This window comes from Juglans microcarpa x Juglans regia, chromosome 5S, assembly GCF_004785595.1.
Source record: "Juglans microcarpa x Juglans regia isolate MS1-56 chromosome 5S, Jm3101_v1.0, whole genome shotgun sequence".
In the NCBI taxonomy this organism is placed as follows: Eukaryota; Viridiplantae; Streptophyta; class Magnoliopsida; order Fagales; family Juglandaceae; genus Juglans; species Juglans microcarpa x Juglans regia.
The window spans coordinates 4,226,683-4,245,909 of NC_054603.1; the positions used below are offsets into that span (position 1 = coordinate 4,226,683).

General features: G+C 37.0%; 3 protein-coding genes and 1 non-coding gene across 6 annotated transcripts; 2 read left to right on the top strand and 2 right to left on the bottom strand.

The window, feature by feature from the left end:
- Positions 1-6,161: 6,161 nt before the first annotated feature.
- LOC121266809 (sphingolipid delta(4)-desaturase DES1-like) lies at positions 6,162-8,275 on the top strand. Its single transcript, XM_041170633.1, has 2 exons — positions 6,162-6,495; positions 7,289-8,275. The coding sequence occupies exons 1-2, from the start codon at positions 6,334-6,336 to the stop codon at positions 8,105-8,107; spliced, it is 981 nt and encodes a 326-aa protein (XP_041026567.1). The 5' UTR covers positions 6,162-6,333; the 3' UTR covers positions 8,108-8,275.
- Positions 8,276-8,318: 43 nt separating this feature from the next.
- LOC121266810 (tetraspanin-19-like) lies at positions 8,319-10,853 on the bottom strand. 2 transcript variants are annotated; one of them, XM_041170634.1, is made up of 6 exons: positions 10,381-10,853; positions 9,914-10,013; positions 9,557-9,637; positions 9,346-9,450; positions 8,835-9,146; positions 8,319-8,704 (listed from the first exon to the last, which is right to left on the bottom strand). In XM_041170634.1, the coding sequence occupies exons 1-6, from the start codon at positions 10,536-10,538 to the stop codon at positions 8,693-8,695; spliced, it is 768 nt and encodes a 255-aa protein (XP_041026568.1). In that variant the 5' UTR covers positions 10,539-10,853; the 3' UTR covers positions 8,319-8,692. The 2 variants fall into 2 exon arrangements, with proteins under 2 accessions (XP_041026568.1, XP_041026569.1); XM_041170635.1 differs by having other exon boundaries at positions 8,835-9,014; positions 10,381-10,843.
- A 651-nt stretch (positions 10,854-11,504) lies between these two features.
- TRNAV-UAC lies at positions 11,505-11,577 on the top strand. The gene has a single exon. It is a non-coding gene; the product is annotated as a tRNA-Val (tRNA).
- A 1,183-nt stretch (positions 11,578-12,760) lies between these two features.
- LOC121266811 lies at positions 12,761-19,227 on the bottom strand. Of its 2 annotated transcripts, XM_041170636.1 has the most exons (5): positions 18,936-19,223; positions 16,741-16,794; positions 15,497-15,600; positions 14,019-14,057; positions 12,761-13,351 (listed from the first exon to the last, which is right to left on the bottom strand). In XM_041170636.1, exons 1-5 carry the CDS (start codon positions 19,009-19,011, stop codon positions 13,217-13,219), a joined length of 408 nt encoding a protein of 135 aa, XP_041026570.1. In that variant the 5' UTR covers positions 19,012-19,223; the 3' UTR covers positions 12,761-13,216. The 2 variants fall into 2 exon arrangements, with proteins under 2 accessions (XP_041026570.1, XP_041026571.1); XM_041170637.1 differs by lacking the exon at positions 14,019-14,057 and having other exon boundaries at positions 18,936-19,227.

The window sequence follows — 19,227 nt, forward strand, 5'->3', positions numbered from 1 at the left end:
GACCAAATGAACTGTAGTACAATCTCACTCCCACCAATTCGTATCCAAGAGCCTTACAACAGTTCCCATGGAGGCGTGAAAAGTACTGGAACGGAAACAAAAAGAAATCCAGTCGAATACTTAGGGAAAGGCAAAGCTACAATCATCAATACCAAAGCTGGGCAACACAAAGAATTTTGTATAAAAAGTCTATTTTCGGAAAAGTCAAGTTGTAGTAGTGAAATCTATAAGGGAGATACTGTTCAGATGCAAGACAGAGACAAAGAGCCACACAACCAGTTCCTAATTCCAGATGGCGTCATCCCATGTAAACAGACAAGCTGGTCAGAGGTATTTAAGGTAAGCAGCAATTCCTTAAATGCAAACCCTTTGCTATCTGCTTCCCCGACAACCTTGCCGGTTGCGATGTCCTCCATCGACCACATGTCCAATTTGATGTCAGAGAAATCACCCCTTGAATCAGAAAATCCTTATCTGTCTAGTCCCTTGGGCCTCGTCTCTAACCCCACGGAATACTCTTCTCAGAGCCCCTATAATGAGCCCATCGAACCGCTTGAGCCCCTATCTACTGAGCCCAAAGCCGAAAACTCTTTCATTAAACAACTGATATCACACCTCAAAGAACTCAAAAGCCCATCTGATTTCCACAATTCGAGCCACAAGGTTTCGCTTTTGGTCAGGCCTTCGGGTAAGGCATGTTTTGCCTTTAATACCATACAGTTGAGTCCAACAAATATCTTTTCCCCAAATCAGCCGATTCATCCATCCCATTTGGATCCCCAATCTGATCTTCCGCGGTCCACGGCTCAATTCTTTCCCTCATCGCAAATGATTTCCTCTGAAGTTCTTGACATAAATCCCTCCCAACCAGAGTCGTTTTGCCCATCCTTACCCCAACTTGAGACTACGAAGAAAAGAAATAACCCATTGACAGAGATGAGCTTCCTCCCCAAAAAATATTGTCTGTAGAGTTCAAATAACATGAGAGATCCTCCTGTTCTAGTCACCGTTCCAGAAGAAGAAACAGCTCAGCAATTTGAAGCGGATGCACCTGTTCCAAAGAATAATAATCGAAAATCAAAGAATGAAAGAAATCAAGGAAAGTGCAAGAAGAGGAATCCATCATCAGTGAGATATGCGCCTTACCAAATCCAGAATCTGAAAGCTATGGGTAACAAAATCCAGTCTCAAACTATGAATTTTTTCCCCTTGAATCTAATGGCTGCTGTGGCAGAGTCCTCACTGCCACCTGAAGATCCATGAGACTTTTGGCTTGGAATTGCCGAGGCCTTGCCTGACCTTGTGCAATCAGGTCTCTTAGGGCTAATATTAGTGCTCTGAATCCGGATATTATTTTCCTTTCAGAATGTTTGTTAGTTTCTAATGACTGTGATAATATTGTGAATAAACTAGGTTATGCTTCCTATGTATTTTCCCCCTGCTGGTAATTGGGGGGCCTTTTGCTCTTATATCGACCTAGTGTTGATATAGAAATTGTTCATATTTCCTGTAATATTATCTCTGTTTTTGTGTACTCGGATCCTAGCCATTTCTCGTGGATGTTAAATTTGGTCTACTGTCCCGCTTCTTATCGTAAGAAGAATTCTTTTTGGGAACTTCTTTATGGTATTATTTCCTCTTTTTCGAGTCCCAATCTAGCAATAGGTGACTTTAATTCCATCCTATCCCAGTCAGAAAAATCTGGGGGTAAACCTCTTGGAAACTCTTCAAAGCCAAAAGATCTTCATCTTTTTATGGAAAATTAGGCCTTGTGGACTTAGGATTTTCAGGACCAAAATTCACTTGGTCCAATAATAGATCCGGTCACCATCAGATTCGTGAGCGTCTTGATAAAGGCATTGCTAATATCTCTTGGTTAGATTTATTCCCTCAGGCTACGCTCACCACCCTTCCGAGAATTACTTTTGATCATGCACCAATCATTCTTGACACTGCTAACAAGATGAGCCTCCCAAAATCCTTCAAGTTTGAAAAATTTTGGTTGCGTGACCCTTTTGTCTTTGCCATCATCAAGAAAGCTTGGAATTCCCCCTTTAATGGTACTCCTTCCTTCATTCTCACAAAAATACTCAAAGCTACCAAAAAAGCTCTTAGAGATTGGAATCATAGCAGCTTTGGTCACATTCAATCCAAAATTAAAGTCTTGATGTCTGAACTTCAATCCTTACAAGGAGATGAAGTTCAACCATTTCCTTATAATCTGGAAGCTGACTTGAAAGAAAACATTAATGAGCTGTTCTTAATAGAGAAATCTCTTTGGAGGCAAAAATCAAGAGTAACCTGGCTCACCACAACTGATCTCAATACAAAATTCTTTCATGCCACCACTTCCATTAGACGTAGAAGGAATACCATTAATTGCCTCAAGCTGGGTAGGAACCATTGGATAGTTGACCCCTTTTTTATCTTCACACCAATTCAGGAACATTACAAAAAAAAAAATTTTCCACCTCTCATCCCATCCATTCGGAGGAGCTTGAAAATCTTTTTCCTAACAAAATTTCTGAAGCTGATAATGATTTTCTTTGCAAAATTCCTGATGAAGAGGAAATCTATACCATTGTTAAAAATCTTCCTTCTACCAAAGCTCCTGGTCCTGATGGTTTCACGGGTTTGTTTTATAAAACTTTCTGGGAGGTCATCAAAGTTGATTTCATCGCGGTTCTTAAAAGTTTTTTCATTCAAGGGAAATTGCTTAAAAAGCTCAATCACACAAATTTAGTCCTGATCTCCAAGGTTGATAATCCCAATGAAATTAACCAGCTCAGACCAATTAGTTTGTCCAATGTTTGCTTTAAAATAATAGCAAAAATCCTTGCCAACAGGCTCAAATATGTTCTCCCCAACATTATCTCTCCTTGTCAAGCAGCCTACATTCCTGACCGGCTCATTCATGACAATACCATCTTGGCCCAAGAGATCTTTCATAATATGAAAAAAAGAATAGGCAGGCTTGGTCTCATGGCCATCAAAATTGACATGGCAAAAGCATTTGATTCAATGGAATGGTCCTTTCTGCTGGACATTTTAAAACATGCAGGTTTTTGCCAACAATGGATCTCTTGGATCTAGGAATGTATTTCAACTGTCTCTTATTCCATCCTTATCAATGGCTCTCCTCAAGGTCACTTTTTTCCAACAAGGGGTCTTCGTCAAGATGACCCACTTTCCCCCTTCCTCTTTATCTTAGGAACTGAGGTCCTGTTAAGACTTCTTGCAAAAAAGGAACATCTTAATTGTATAAAGGGAATCAAACTTTCTAGAGGTGGGCCTCCTATCTCTCATCTTTTATTTGCTGATGATCTATTCCTTTTTGGAACTGCTACTGCTCATAATGCTCAACATTTTTCTTATTGTCTTGAGAATTACAATAGCAAGTCTGGTCAAAGTATCAATGAGAGCAAATCTTCTCTCCACTTTAGTAAGAACACCACTCGGGTCGCCATTCAAAAAATCCAAAACATTTTCAAATTCAGAATCTCCCCTCCAAATTCCAAATATGTTGGTTTACCCCTCTCGAATGGCCCTGATTGAAAGAACTTTATGCTTGGCTTAATGGAGAGAATTCAATCCAAGCTCCGAGGTTGGAAATCAAAAATTCTTTCTCAAGCTGCAAAAACAGTCCTCATTAGAGCTGTGGCTATCTCTATCCCTTCCTATGTCATGTCATCAGCCCTGCTTTCAAAAGAAACAACAAAAAAATGGACACTCTTTTCCGTAGATTCTGGTGGGGTTATAAGGATACTGAGAATAAGAAATTTACTCCCAAATCCTGGAAATCCATTTGTCTTCCCAAATCCATGAAGTCTCGGTTTAAAAAACATGTCTCTTTTCAATTATGCTATTCTTTCTAAGCATGCTTGGTCCATCATCAATGGATCATCCAGTCTATGGAAAGAAGCTATTTCAAAAAAATATTTAGATTCCAGATCTCTCCTGGAAATATCTCCCAAATCGACCGATTCTTAGTTTTGGAAGAGTCTGCTAAAGTAGAGAGATTTGCTGAAGTCTGGAATTAGTTTTCAAATCAACAATGGCTATTCCACTAAAGTCTAGTTAGACCCTTGGGTCCCTTCCATCATTGCTTATATTCCTCATAAGAATCCAAACATTCCCTTTGCTCCGGATCATAGCATGATTGTATCTGAACTCATCTTAGAAGAACCAAGACGTTGGAATACCGTTCTTCTAAACACTCTTTTCTCGGAACATTCATCAAGAGAGATTCAAAAAATCCTATTGGCGAATTACAATTTTCATCATGTTCAAGACAAAATCAAATGGCTTCATCATTTTTCTGGAAAATTTTCGGTTAAGTCAGCATATGCTTCACTAGTTAATGAAGAAAATTCTTCCTTTCCAATCAATCAGCCTTTAAACTGGAAAATTCTTTGGAAATTAAAACTGCAAGATAGGTTGAAATTATTTCTCTGGAAAGTTAGCCATAATATCTTGCCCACCAAAGCCAAGATTAATAATGTAATTCTTCTTGATGAAGAGCAAATTGTCTGTCCTCTATGTAGCACCGAAGCAGAAGATATTTCTCATCTTTTCCTCAATTGCATTTATTCTAGAGTTCTTTGGAGGCACTCAAAATGGCCTATTGATATATCATACTTTGCTAGGTATCCTTGTAATATCTGGATGAAAACCATTCTTAATCCTTCAGATATCCTTAAAATTTCAGGGGAAGATACTCATTCTTTTCAAATTTTTGCCACAATTGCAATAGATCACCTTTGGTTTCTTAGAAACAAAAAAGTCCACAATCTGGTCTTCATTCTCCCTTTCCCTATTGACTTTGTTGATTCTGTTAAAAATTCATTTCACCATCACTTAGCAGCCTGGATAGAAGTTGATAATCAAAAGTCAATGAAGGCTGATAATTATCCAACTGATTTTTTTCTCATTAAATTTGATGTGGCAGTCAGAGATAAGGGCAACAAGATTGCTTCTTTGTGTTGGAATGATTCTACAAAACTCATATTTGCTCTCACATACCACATTCCCAATGTGAGTCCAAATCTTGGTGAAGCAATGGCAACCTTGATGGCAGTATCAGAAGCAAAGAGATTGGGGATGAAAAAAATTATTTTGGAAGGCGACTCGAACACCACAATAGCAGCAATTTTCAATTCTGCAGATGAAGAAGACTGGACCACAAGCCCTATCATTAAGGATTTAAAGCATCATCTCCTATTTTTCGAAGCTTGAAAAGTTAAGAAAATTCATTGGTCTAAAAACCGATACGTGCATAATTTGGCGCTGTGGGCAGTGGCAACGCAAGCCTATGGTAATATCCTCCTAATCTAAATTCCCCCCTCTTTACTGTCTTTTCATAGTGGAAAAGATCATCCACTCTTATCTGTATAATTATGATACTGAGACTTAAACTCTAGCTGTTGTACTCAGGATTCTTTTTTAATATAATCTGGTAGTAACTTGCAAAAAAAAAAAAAAAAAACAATAGATATTGTATTGACTTTTGGCAGAAATTATGGAAAGCTCTTAAAAGAAGTGCTGAATGGGAATTTCAGGAGATCCGAATGGGAAGAAATTTTATGATCCATATATTTCGACTCAGTAACTTTGGTTGGTTTAGAAATAGATCTCATATCATCTCATTTTCAAATATAATTTAAATATAAACATTTTAAAATTAATTATTACAACTTTTCAAAAATTTTAAACAAGAAATAAAAAAACAATTCAATCTTTTTAAGGGCTCGTTTCAATTCAAAATCCACATTAACTCATCTCATCTCATAAATACAATTTTCTTAAATTTTCACATAAAATAGAATAAACAATTCAACTTTTATTTTACTATTCACAAACCGTCTCAATTCATCTCTGAATCCAAATCACTCCTTAATTAGCTCAGTTTGGATTAAAAAACACTCTCAATCCATCTCATCTCATCATTACAACTTTCACAAATTTACACATAAAATATAATAAACAATTTAACTTTTTCAAATTTTAAAATAATAATAATATTAAAAAATATTATTTTAATAATATTTTATTCAACTTTTATCTTAATTCATCTCATTTTAACAATATCCAAACCTAACCTTTTAACTCTATTATTACGAAACTTCCCTGAATAAATCCTAAAATTGGAAAGACGTTGGCCCATGTCCCACGGCAAGAGGTCCGGACGAAACGGTCTGCTCTAAATTTTAAGTCCTAAAAGAGTCACAGATCATTCAGATTCATCAGCTTCACAGTCAGCGTGAGGAGAGGGAGAGAATATCGTCTCCCACGTTGAGAACGGAAGGGAAAGGACCGGAAGAGAAGAGAAAAGATATGGGGGTTAGAGGGGAAGAGAAAGAAGCGGAGGGAGTAATGGCCACGGACTTCTTCTGGTCGTACACGGACGAGCCCCACGCTTCCAGGCGCCGCCAGATTCTCTCTCAGTACCCACAGATCAAGGACCTTTTCGGCCCCGACCCCTGGGCTTTCCTCAAGGTCCTCTTACTATCTTCTCTCTCAGTGTCTATCTGTTTCTATCACTCTACAATTTGAATTTATTATTTACGCGGTTGTATGTTTTTCCCCGTTGGGTATGGATCTGATACAATGTGGGTTAAGCCATGAGTTTTATTGGGATGATTTATGCTTAATGTTTGTTCGTACTCTAATTGGACTTCTGGGTTTCGTTTCTTATGCCATTATATCAGTCTTATCCGTCAGGCTTGTGATTGTTTAGAATTATATTTGACGGTGTCTGCGGGAATATACTATTATCAATTGACGGTGCAGTTTTAATCCATGTGTTCATAATGTTTGATGAATCTCAGAATCTGCATTTGATTATGCTTGTAATTTTGGATCTGTTTTCTCTAATATATGTTCCAAGTCACGCCATGGATTGCCATTATTAAATTTCTCCCATTGAAAATTTAGTTCACTTTGGATCTATTTGCTGATTGAAAAATTATGAAAACTATGCCACTTCCGAATCCACCAAATTATGAAAATTTTCGAAGGGTTTAATGAGACCTCATTGTATAAGTGCTTTCTGTTCTCGTATGTCCTATTTTATCCTCTATCTTGTAAGAAACAAAAGAGTAAATCTGAGATCTCTGCGTTCCAAGAAGTTCTCAAGTGCCTGGTTTCCTAAAGCTTTCTCAATTTTTGCATTGATAGTTTCTCCTTTAAGATTTTTGTTATTCTTTATAGTATATTGAGACCTACTTGAACATGTCAGCTATTGATATCAAACTTTCTGTTTCATTTCCTTGTAATTGTGGTGCCGCAGGTTTTGGTTGCTGTTTTGCTTCAGCTGTGGACTGCTACTTTTCTTCATAATGCTGGCTGGCTGAAAATACTGGCAATTGCCTACTTCTTTGGCTCTTTTCTCAACCACAACCTATTCTTAGCCATCCATGAGCTCAGCCACAATCTTGCCTTCTCAACTCCAGTCTACAACCGTTGGCTCGGGATTTTTGCTAACCTCCCTATTGGTGTGCCGATGTCTGTCACATTTCAAAAATACCACCTTGAACATCATCGCTTCCAAGGAGTAGATGGCATTGATATGGACATCCCAAGCTGTACTGAAGCCCATCTTGTGACAAATGTTGTTTCTAAAAGCATATGGGTCATCTTCCAACTCTTCTTCTATGCTCTCCGGCCTCTATTTCTGAAACCAAAACCTCCTGGTTATTGGGAGTTCATCAATTTATTTGTTCAGATAGCCCTGGATGCAGCCATGGTTTACTTTTGGGGCTGGAAATCTTTTGCCTATTTGATTCTTTCGACATTCGTTGGGGGTGGGATGCACCCAATGGCTGGTCACTTTATTTCAGAACATTATGTTTTCAAGCCTGACCAGGAGACATATTCTTACTATGGCCCCCTGAATCTTATGACATGGTGTGTGGGATACCACAATGAGCACCATGATTTCCCCAGAATTCCTGGGAGCAAGCTCTACAAGGTGAAGGAGATCGCACCGGAGTATTATGAGGGTTTAGAGTCATATAAATCTTGGAGTCAGGTCATTTACATGTATATCATGGACCGGGCAGTTGGTCCGTTTAGCCGAATGAAGAGAAAGGCAACAAAATCTGAATAGTTCTTTTTATTCTATACTACTTGTTCCATATTTTTTGTCCTCCCCTGGATTGGCAATATTTATTTTCTCTCTAATTTGCTATTATGTATAACATCTCTGTGGAGTGCTGTAGTTGTAGGCTGAAATTTGTTTGTTTATTCGTTGACAATGCAGAAGTCTTGTTTATTTGGTTTATGTTGCCAATCCGTGCTTTCTTTGACTGGTTTGATTATTTGTAAAATTAAGCATATTTTTTCTGCCTTTTATTTATGAAAAATTCTACTTGCAAGCCAATATGGAAAACACACATTCCACACCACTTACTTGTCAAGATTTGATTTACAAGAAAAGTTTAGAGGGAGATTTTTCTGCTATGAACTTCCTAGACTGCATCATAAGGAAAATAGAAACAAACATTAACATGCAAGTGTTACTTATACATTGTTACATCCACTATAAAAGCTCTAGAGCGCACATTCAACCAAAATTTCATCATCTTCGCTTATATCAGAGTCCTCCACCTAAACGTCAAACTCGCCATCAAATGCCAAAATGATTACTCCCTCTCTCATATGCTCCTTACAAGAAAATCTTGCACTGGTCTCTTCACTTGTTTGCCTGAGAAGGCCATCAATATAACCATTAAAAATTTATTAAAAAAACAGAAGAAATCTTAATGCCCATTGAAAAAAATTGAAAAAACCAAGGAGTTAGGTATGGGTTATGGAAGTTGAGAATGAAAACTTACATTCCAGGTGTTATAATTGATGGCAGAACGAGGATCAGACGGATCCTTAACGTAAGGTGGAGGTTGAACTTTATTGTTTACGAGCGGAAGCCTCTCGGGAGCATAATCCCCATCAGAATCATAGTTATAATAGGATGGCCCTAGAGTTCTCAGAGCTACTGCCAACAGAATCGAAAATCCCTGCAGGTGAAGGACATGTGCATTCAGGTCTAAGGAAAATATCTTTGAACAAGCTGGCATGAATGGCACATAAAAATGAGTCCCCAATTGCATGTTGGTTATGTTTGTGTAATTCTGAACCATCACATTTCCCTGTAAACATTTGCATAAAAGCCTGACTGAATAGGTCCTGCCTTTTCTTTTGTTGATAGGCAAAAGGAAGCAAATTTAGTTCAACTAGTGCAGTAGACTCCATAAATATACACACGCACACTGCAGACACGGTTTAAGAAAAAACTGAGACCCTTCATCTTTTCTTGCGCAACCACATTAAGGTCAATGTATTTATTACCTGAGCTAAGATGATCATAAAGCCTATCCATTTGCAAAAATCGAAGTTTGACTTCACAAAATCTTCGAAGTCATGGAACCTCCCAGTTGGATCCTCAGGCAAATCCTGATGTAGATTGTCATAGCAGTTCAAGTTGAGAAACAAATTTACATGTCAAATGTGGAAAAGAAAAATTGGGAAGAAAGTATGACAGCAATCAAGATAAAATCACCTTCTCCCAGTCAGAATTCAGGAGTATATCTGCTGACATTGCAGTTTCCAATAGTAGAAGAAAACTGATAATCACCACATACTTTGTTGATTTAAGGCTAACAATATTAAAGAGGCATGAGCCTGAAAGTGGGGACACATCTTACACAGAAAACGAAGCTACTATATATGGTGTTCTAGATCTAATTTCAATGAAAACCATACATATATCATGTTTTCAGGAACATAAACCCATTGACAGTTAAAAACCACCTTCAAAATTGTGACTTTCGAAAACATTTTATTTAGGGATCCACTTTTAGTCACAAAACATGCTCCTATTATCTGCGCAAGGATATGCAATAATTGAGAAGGATACACAAGAGAGGCAATAACCGTGTGCACTATCGGCAGCAATATGGCCTAGGCAAGTTATCACACCCATGGTAACACCAATTCCAAGAAAAGTGTACATGAACCTGCAAATTTCAAGACAGATTATACTGCTAACTGAGCATCAATAACAAGTAAATCTGATTAAGTTTCAATACTCGAAAGATATAGAACAAATAAATTCTTCTGAACATTAGTTTACCAAAATATTGATCAGCATTCATTGTTGATGTAATCACGGAATGAAGGGAAAAGGAAGTATATCATTCTTATGGGGTGAAAGTTAAGCTTTTGCAAATAAAATCAACCTAAAACCAGTGCAGAAGCAAGCAAGAATCTAATAATGCCATTGTTCCAAGCTCCCAGAAACAATATTGGAGCACTAAATTCACTTGAAGAATGACCAGACAGGCTAAGGCAAAGACAAGGAAGAATGACAAAGAACTACCTTACCACGGACCAGTAGAACTATAATCAACATGGGATGAATCTCTCTGCCAAACTCTAATCATCCAACAACTATACAGAATCAGCATAATCCCCACTATACCCATAGCGGAATTCGCAACTTTCAGCAATGACCTTAGGCAAGTCTTCGCAATACTTCCCATTGTGACAACCCGTGGCCAACTTCTCAAGTCTCTTGGAGAAAGTGAGGAACACGGTATTGCAAGATTTACAACCAAAATTAAGATCGAACTTGGTTTATGTACGAAAAGCAGACAGAGACAGAAGTTGGTTTATTGATCAATATTATTAACGACTGTGTTGATTCATAAATTCTATTTCCAAGCCCATATATCAATACATTAAACATACCACCTTACTTATGTAGAAGTCTATTGCATTAATTAATAAAAAATATCTATGCTTGGACGTTTTTATAATTATAATAGGTCTCACGATAGGTGACGTAAAATATACTGACTTGTAAGTAGTCTAACTCTATACAATATTACCTTTATCTTAAAGAAATTAGGTCTCATTTGTTTTTACAATTCATCTCAACTCAACTCATCTCATCTTATCTCATCTAATCATTATAAATTTTTTAAATTTTCATATAAAATAAAATAAACAATTCAACTTTTTTAAATTCAAAAATAAAAATAACATTAAAAAAATATATTCTAATAATATTTTATTCAATTTTTAATTTTAATCTCATCTCATCTTATCTTAAAAAGAAACGAGTCCAAATATGGGAACTTGTAGAGACAAAAATTAAACTCCCTCACAACAGTTGCCCATATAGTAGGACAAAGTTGGGGGGTTTTGTTAACTGGTGAAAGAAATGTTATTTCTTTAAGAACTTAGGTGCCACAATGCTAGTGTAGAAATCATGAGAGGCATGATGGGAGGAGGTAGGGAAATTTCTTCGAAACAAGGGTCTCTCTGTCCTTTTATATGTTTGGGCCTTAGAGGCTTCTTATGCCGGTGACATGACCATCGATATCTCATCTCCTTTTGTCCCGACGTGGGATGAAATTTCGCCCCTCTCAAATACCGGTCGAGGCGGAAATAAGCGAACCCGAAAGTATGTGATTTTACCAACAATTTTTAATAGTGAAGGATAAGTTGCTGTGGTGTAGTGGTTATCACGTTAGTCTTACACACTAAAGGTCCCCAGTTCGATCCTGGGCAGCAACATTTTGATCAACTTTAACCTTTTTTTTTCTTTTTTTCCTTCTTAAATCCTAGAAAAGTTTTAAATTTAATATATTAAGCTTTTGGAAGATGAGATGAGATGAATTGAAAATTGAATAAAATATTTTTATAATATTATTTTATAATATTATTATTGTTTTGATATTTAAAAAAGTTGAATTGTTTATTATATATTGTGTGAGAATTTGAAAAAATTATAAGGATGAGATGAAACTATTTATATATCCAAATAGGGCCTAAAAGTTTTTCCGCTTATGGCATTACTCATTTTCTTAGATTTTCGATCAACGTCCCTCCATCTTCAAGGTGCAAGGGGAGATGCAAAAGATGGATAAAGGAGCCATGGCCGGATTAATGCTATCCTTTGAAGTGTGCCGCTAAATTTGATATTTATGCAAAGGTGCCTGAAACGATTCGAAACTAGACCACTGTAGTGGTGATATTAATTAGTTTGCAACATATTGCTCTTTTCTTTTCTGTTTTCTTTATGTTATAAACTTGTAAAAGCAGCAATAAAGCCAAGGGCCTTTCGCAAGACGTGGCTTGTTTGTATCCACCCTGAGCTTCGAAAAGTATTGTAGACAAACTTTAATCTGCAACATCTACCAAAGAGGCAGCAACATCTGCCTTGCACACCCCATAATCATAATGGCTTTGATTTTCTCAAGTAAGTCTAGCCATCAATGTTTGTTGTTTTAGGCATCTTTGCACATAAAGCAAGATTTTGTTAAATCCTAGAAAAGTTTTGTCGATAAGACTACTTGCTAGGTGAGATTTTCCGTTTTGAATAATATTATACACCATACTCTCATCCTATCAAGTAAAATATGACACATTCATCACTATTAGATGATAAAGATACATCCAATAAATAATCATTCAATGATGATAAACGTGACACATTTTATTTAGTGAGATGATAGTTTGGTATATAGAATTTTTCATTTCATATTTGTCAGTAAAATCAAGCCTCTCTCTCTTTTTTTTTTTTTTTTTTTTTTTTTGTCAACTAATTTTTCCTTTCATCTTGCATATCTCCCTTTGTCATGCATGATAATGCTATAGCCTTTTTCCCATCAAAGACCTATCGAGAACGACGGATGCAGAAATTTTACCTTGCCAAAGACTACATAAAAAGGATGAAGCACACAGCATAAGACGTATATAAATATAAAAACACAATCTCATTAAACTAGGTTGGACGGAATTTATATAGGATGGGGCTAGTCCAAAGTTTATCATAATACAGGTGGTTATTTCTGAAAAAAAATAGATATGCCAAATTTCTACCTGGATGAAGCATAATTGACCAAATATTCCTAACATGAAACTTGGTACAAAATCTACCAGTTACTTCTCTGTCTCCATCAATATTGAACAGAGACCCAAACTGCACTTTGGTTACCCAGGGTATGCTTATAAAAAAGGAATGAGTGCCAGTTGCTAGGTGATATGAAGATTGAGGAACCCAATGAGGAATAAAAAAGATGTACTTCAGCTAACAGAGAGAGCCTAAGGTAGAACTGATCTGAACTTATGTGGCCAAAACGAATGTTCCTGCAATGCTCACCAATTTGTTAGTTTCTGATATTTCGTCAGCAACACTATGCCTGGTTTCTCGTTATGCAGAAGTGCTAAGTACGTCTTCAGCTGTCACATTGGAATCAACAGGTGGTCGAATGGGCTTTGGGACAGGGGGAGGCTTAGGTGGCCTGTGCGGACGAACTTTATCAACTTCCTTTGAAGGAATATCAAACTGCAAAGTAAAATATATATCATTGAGTTACTGCAGTTAAAAAAAGATAACTTTAATCCAGTGAATTCGTGCATCAAATTTATAGGAATATACTAGCAAAGTAGTGCACCGAAGGTCCAAAATAAATTGATTCTCTAGTAATGACCAGAAATTGGGAAATTAAACAAGAAAAACCCCAATCCATCATCCCTATGTGCGTAATTAAAATTTAGAATCATATAAACTGCCAGTTTATTGTGCATCTCTAGCACTCTTAATGATGGTGATGTGAGTGGAAGAGAAAATGAAACGAGTCTGGGGAAGAGGGGGGTAGAAAAGTTAACTGCCACACAAACGATTGTGACCGAAATCCTTACAAGACAGAAACCACTGAATCAAACTAGGGGTACATACCCATGTCCTTCTTCTTCAATTTAAAAAGCCAGATCTAATCAAATTCATCAAGTTCACATCATTACTGGCGAGACCATAAAGCCCATTGACAATGCAAAGCACAACGTGCATGCAAAAGTTCATGGGTGACAGGCATTAAGAAAAAAATGCAAATGATCCAGTGCCACTTTTGTACAAGGAACCAGCCATCTAATAGAAGTGCTGCATCTATTAATATTCTGCAAAAGAATTCTTCAGTGAAACCAAAAGCTCATATCACCGAGAACATACTAACCTTGTAACCACAGCCAGATACGCAAGCACGAAAACACTCCTGTATAGAGAAATGATAAACAATCTATAATAAGCGTGTTCAGCAATGCTAATGTTCTTTGCTTCCATGTCATGCATTTCCACAATTTGAAAACTAAAAGAATGATTGAAGAGCATCAAGTACAACTACAAAGTTTTTAACCAGATAAATCCTATATTGATAATAACAAGTTGTCTAAAGAATGACATTATTGTTATAGAAATGCTAAATTCCAACAGTAAGTAAAGCATTTCTATATACGAAGTACTTTTGTATTGTGCAATCTTAATACTGGCTTTCTCCTAAAATCCAGAGCCTTCGTATTCAGCATCAAATGTAATTTCTTTAACTTGTAAAATAAAGCATTGGATCTGTTAGGTATGCTTTATTGAGCAGAGCAACAAGTACAGTAGGTTCATAAAGCCATCTTATCTGACAAACTTGTGTATATTGTGGCTGCTGAAGAGCTCTAATTAAGTGTAGTAGTTACAAATTCCAAGAGAATGATAACCACAATATAGAAGGCATCTGAGTTTCTGGTGTTGTAGAAGCAAGATGCAGAGTGGACAGGTTGTTTGGGTCAAGGTGACAAAGGAACATTTCTTGCAAGAAGTTGGGACGGGTTAACAATGCATTTCCAAAGAAAGAACAAAAAAACACCCCAACATACAATATAAGTCATCCATTTTTTTTAAGATTCACAATTAACTTCATTCAACTGTCCTTTGAGTGATCTCCCAAATCTGGGCACCGCCAGGACACTCCAAATCTATAATCAATTGCCATGTCACTTCAATTTACATGATGTCACTCAAACCCTCTTCTTCTTCTTCTTTTTTACTTTTTTTTTTTTGACAAGTACTCAAGTCCTCTTCTAAGGCCCACAAATTACTTCAATTTAGAAATCACAAGAGTTCAAGAACAAAATTTCCAAGGATTTTTTGTGCCTAAAAAAAGCTCTGAACTTCAGATTATAGGAGTGAAAGAATACACAGTACCGTAACCAAACAACTGAACCTTTATCTAATCTGTCTCTCATTACCATACCTTCTTTTTAAGTGTCAGTCATTACTATTACCACATTATACTCCACTAGTCCCCTGCCCCAAAGTCAATCGATTACTTTGAAATTGCGAATTTAACCAAAGGGAGATGTCATTGGCCGTTACCTACCACAGTACTAATAAAAATATTTTTTCTTTTTTGACAAGTAAAAAGAGTATTAGTAAAAATAACTTAAAATTGAATTCCCATTTGATTGAAAGGTAAAATCACAAATAAGTCCACACTAACAACCAAAGAAAAAAAAAAAAAAAAGAGGATAATCACCAGGCAGCTTAATGTGAACTGTGAAGGCTTTAACCATAAAAGCAGTATAAGCGCTAAAATAAATCGCAGCATTCGGGATCTTGAAAAATAGAAAGGAAATGCAAAAGAACCACAGGTGATAGAGAAAGTGCCTCTGAGTGGCTGGCAGCTCCAGGAGAACGGTCAATGTAGGCACTCCACTGGCGGTCCTTTAATACAGGGTCCTTATAGCATAACTCATTGCACTCCTCCAAGCCTGCAATGATCTTATCATGTGAAGCTTATAAACAACTATAAGAAAAATTGGACTCCTGGCTCCCCAAGTAATAAATGCACCTTTTTGTGTTGGTAACATAACTCTTCAAACCAATTACATACTACAAATCAACGTTCAATAGATGGCTCAATCACTCAACTGAGAAACGGCAAAGCAAAACTTAACCAAGAGTAATTTTTAAAGGCATCAATTTCAAGAGTTAAGTCAAGCACTAATGGAATTTGTAGCCCAGTGTTTCTCCCCTTTAATGGGGAAAGTCGAGGGCTCAATATCATCTAATACATAGAAAAATTCTGAAATTTAAAGGACTAAGCCCATATAGTAGCTGGAATAGCCCAAACAAGCTACATGTAATTGATGGGGAAGTAATTTAATTTCTGTTCTATTAGAGGGGTGCTTGTACAACATTTCGTTTTTATAAGACCCTCTAGAGATATTGTGGTGACTGTTAAAGCACATAAGGGCATATAGGCAGTTTTGGTTGGACTTTGTGAAATATTAAGGAGACATTAGTTGGCAGTTTGGTAAACAGACCAAAAATCCCATAACCCACCCCTTCTCCACTCGAGACAAGCCTGTTGGTCACCTTTGTGGTTTGGGTTAGACAAGCCTTGCTTTCTGTTTTGGTAGGGTTGTGCTCTTGAGTTTGTATTTTAGATTCCTTTGTTGTGAGTATGCGACACTAGTGCATTGAGGCTGCCTTCAAGATGCTTATGTTTGTAGTTTTCTATCTCTTTGTATTTGTTAAGACTTTGAATATTATTATGTATATATTCAGAGATTTTTATAGACTTGATATTTTTTTGTTCTTAGGATGCTTTTTTACATGGTTAGTTTGGTTCATGCAAATATCTTGTCAAGTTTGGCATTAGCTCACCAGTAGACAGTAGTTCACCATTATTTCCTAATGAGAAACGATATTTGCAGTCCTAGGATGTGCAAACCCCGCGCACTCCCTTTTAAAAAAGTAAGTAAATCTGGGACCCACATAAAAAGGAATTTCTAGCAATGATATGCTGATAAGTTCCAGAGATGAAAACTTTCAAATCTGACTTGAAATGAAAAAACAAAGGGGCTGATTCACAAGCAACATTGATACAAAGAAGAAAGAAAACTTACATTCTTCCCACGTCTCTGCATCAGCATCACACCCCTTTTTGCAAAATACTCGCCCTACAATAAAAACCAAGCAGGATGCAATCAGTAATTTTTTATATTAAAAGAGCAATGATTATTGTGGAAAAAATCAAGAACAAAGACTTCAAAAAGATTATAACTTGAAAACAACCCAGTCTATGCATTAGATTCAGATATTGGTGCGATTAAAGATAGACTGAAGGTTTGATAGTTTCAAATAATCTTGCATGAAGCAAGTCAACTGGTGGATAGCCCCACCGATAGAACAGCTTGAATTAATTGCTCAGCTCATGCATGATTAGATTTCATAATAAAATAACATAGATGGCTGTGAATCGCTGCTAATAAGAAATGAACACCCGCATATCCATCTTTTTTTTTATAAGTAAATGATTGTATTAATAGAATAGGCATAGCCCAAGTACACAAGATGGTATACGAAAGGAAACACCTATCTAGGATGAAGAAAAGGAAACAAGAAAATCATGCAGGTCTAAACCATTAAAATCTATAGCTATGGCCCATAGGAATAACATTCTAACAAAAAAAGATCTAAGATCCTCAAAAGATCTCTCCTTATCTTCGAACGTCCTGTCAAACGTCCTGTCATTTCGCTCCTACCATAAGCACCATAAATACAAATAGGAACCATCCTCCACACGGCTTTGATTTGTGGAATACCTCCTAGATTTGTCCAACAAGCCAAGAGCGCCTCTACTGTGGCAGAACCTCTTATCCATCTATGACAGAACTGCTGAAAAGATCGATATAAGAAAAACTACTTTCCAACTCCAAAATGTATATAGGCTACACTGACCTATTAAAAAATGCTTAGGCTACGTCTATGGGATATAATCTGGGAAACCAGGAAAGATTTTTTTTTTTTTTTTGGGGGGGGGGGGGGGGGGGGGGGGGGGAGAGAGAGGTGGGGGACGTTGGCAGTAATTGTGTCTGGTTGAGGTTGTACGGATGCACTGCAGTTTGATTGAAGAACAATCGATAAAGGGAAACAAAAGAGTAAAGGAGCAATTGAATATTCCTTGTTTTGGTATGGATGAATTATTACCATTCGAGTAAAAATGGAAAAACGAAGAACAAATAGTACTAGCCAAGGGCGAAGCAATGACAACACAATGGATTGGAAAAGGTCAAAATGGGTAAAGCATTTAAGAATTCACCCAAAGAAAAATGAAATCTTAACCACAGTGAATATTACAAATAGGTTGCAAACATTCTAAGAAAGCAAAAAATAGAATTAAATCAGATCATCATTGTCTTGACTCCTTCCATAGGCAACCGATTGAAAGCCATGTTCTCTTCGATGGAATCTCTTTCTACTTCTGATACCTATCTCTTTCTACTTCTGATACCTAACTAATAGAGATTAGTATTCAGATATTGAGAATTAGCTTATAAGTCTCTTTCTACTGCTTTTTTTATAAGAAAAATAATACATAGATAACTTTATTAACTCACTTCAAGGTTGGAGCAAGACCCCTGTACAACCTATATGATTTGAACTCCTACTCGCTATAAAGTCTCTTCCTACAACTAACATTTTGTCTTTGAGCACTGAAAAACTTACCATATATGCACTAAAGTTTATATTTCATACAATTGGGTTTATAGTGAATCCTACCAACAAGCTCACAATTCAAATTTCATTGCATAGCATCGTTCAAAGAAGGCGAGAGTGTTTAACTACAGCCAATGCATGCACTAACATGAATTTCCCATGAAAAAGGGGAAAGAGTTCATTAATGGCCGCCGAGGGTGCTCCTTTGTGTTAGCATACATTGCTCTGCGCTATAGACTTAATGCATCTACACTCTGAGATTAGCATATCATTTCCTTTTTTTTTTTTTTAAGTTGACTTATAATTGTGTATGCCAATTCCTAACCCAAAGCAAAATTGGACTATGCGCCCTGTTGCTCACCTAAAGAGCAATCCGATGACAAAAAGATGGAATGGAAACTCCACAAGGAAGAAAGGGGCAACCAAGTTTCTGCTCAGACATTCATGACTGTACTAAATAAAGAGATATTTAATAAAATTATAATGTCAATAAAGAAACAAATTAAGCCAAGTACAATACACATTAACCAAAAAGATTTATAAAATTACAGATCAATTTTCAAAAAGAAATTATGAAGGTAGAACTCAGAAAGTGAATTACATGGAATCTGCGTCAGCATTGCATACTTGTTCGTGCACTCTTTTCCGCAAGGCGGCGCCCACTGCTGCGGTATCATTTTTGTAACACTCTCGGTCTTGCTCCCCTCTCTCGCTCGTCTGCGCGTGTGACCGCTTTCTCTCTGTCAATGATCGCCCGGGGAGAGGGGGGGGGGGTGGGTGAAGAAATGTAGCAGCGGAGGAGATGGGCGCGGTTTGTTGCGAGAGGGAAGTTGGGACTTGGGCCCAGTTCGATCTCCGACCCCACGAGCCCCATAATTAAAATCCCAACCCCA

What these genes read in the sequence shown, in the direction of transcription:
- LOC121266810 (XM_041170634.1), bottom strand. Translation starts at nt 10,538, where the DNA reads ATGGGAAGTATTGCGAAGACTTGCCTAAGGTCATTGCTGAAAGTTGCG. An exon ending in ACGGTTATTGCCTCTCTTGT is followed by an intron (nt 9,638 to 9,913) that starts GTATCCTTCTCA and finishes AAATCAACAAAG; the next exon opens with TATGTGGTGATTATCAGTTT. An exon ending in TGAATTCTGACTGGGAGAAG is followed by an intron (nt 9,451 to 9,556) that starts GTGATTTTATCT and finishes AATCTACATCAG; the next exon opens with GATTTGCCTGAGGATCCAAC.
- LOC121266811 (XM_041170636.1), bottom strand. Translation starts at nt 19,011, where the DNA reads ATGATACCGCAGCAGTGGGCGCCGCCTTGCGGAAAAGAGTGCACGAAC. An exon ending in AATGCTGACGCAGATTCCAT is followed by an intron (nt 16,795 to 18,935) that starts GTAATTCACTTT and finishes TTTTTATTGTAG; the next exon opens with GGCGAGTATTTTGCAAAAAG. An exon ending in TGCAGAGACGTGGGAAGAAT is followed by an intron (nt 15,601 to 16,740) that starts GTAAGTTTTCTT and finishes AGATCATTGCAG; the next exon opens with GCTTGGAGGAGTGCAATGAG.
- LOC121266809 (XM_041170633.1), top strand. Translation starts at nt 6,334, where the DNA reads ATGGGGGTTAGAGGGGAAGAGAAAGAAGCGGAGGGAGTAATGGCCACG. An exon ending in ACCCCTGGGCTTTCCTCAAG is followed by an intron (nt 6,496 to 7,288) that starts GTCCTCTTACTA and finishes GTGGTGCCGCAG; the next exon opens with GTTTTGGTTGCTGTTTTGCT.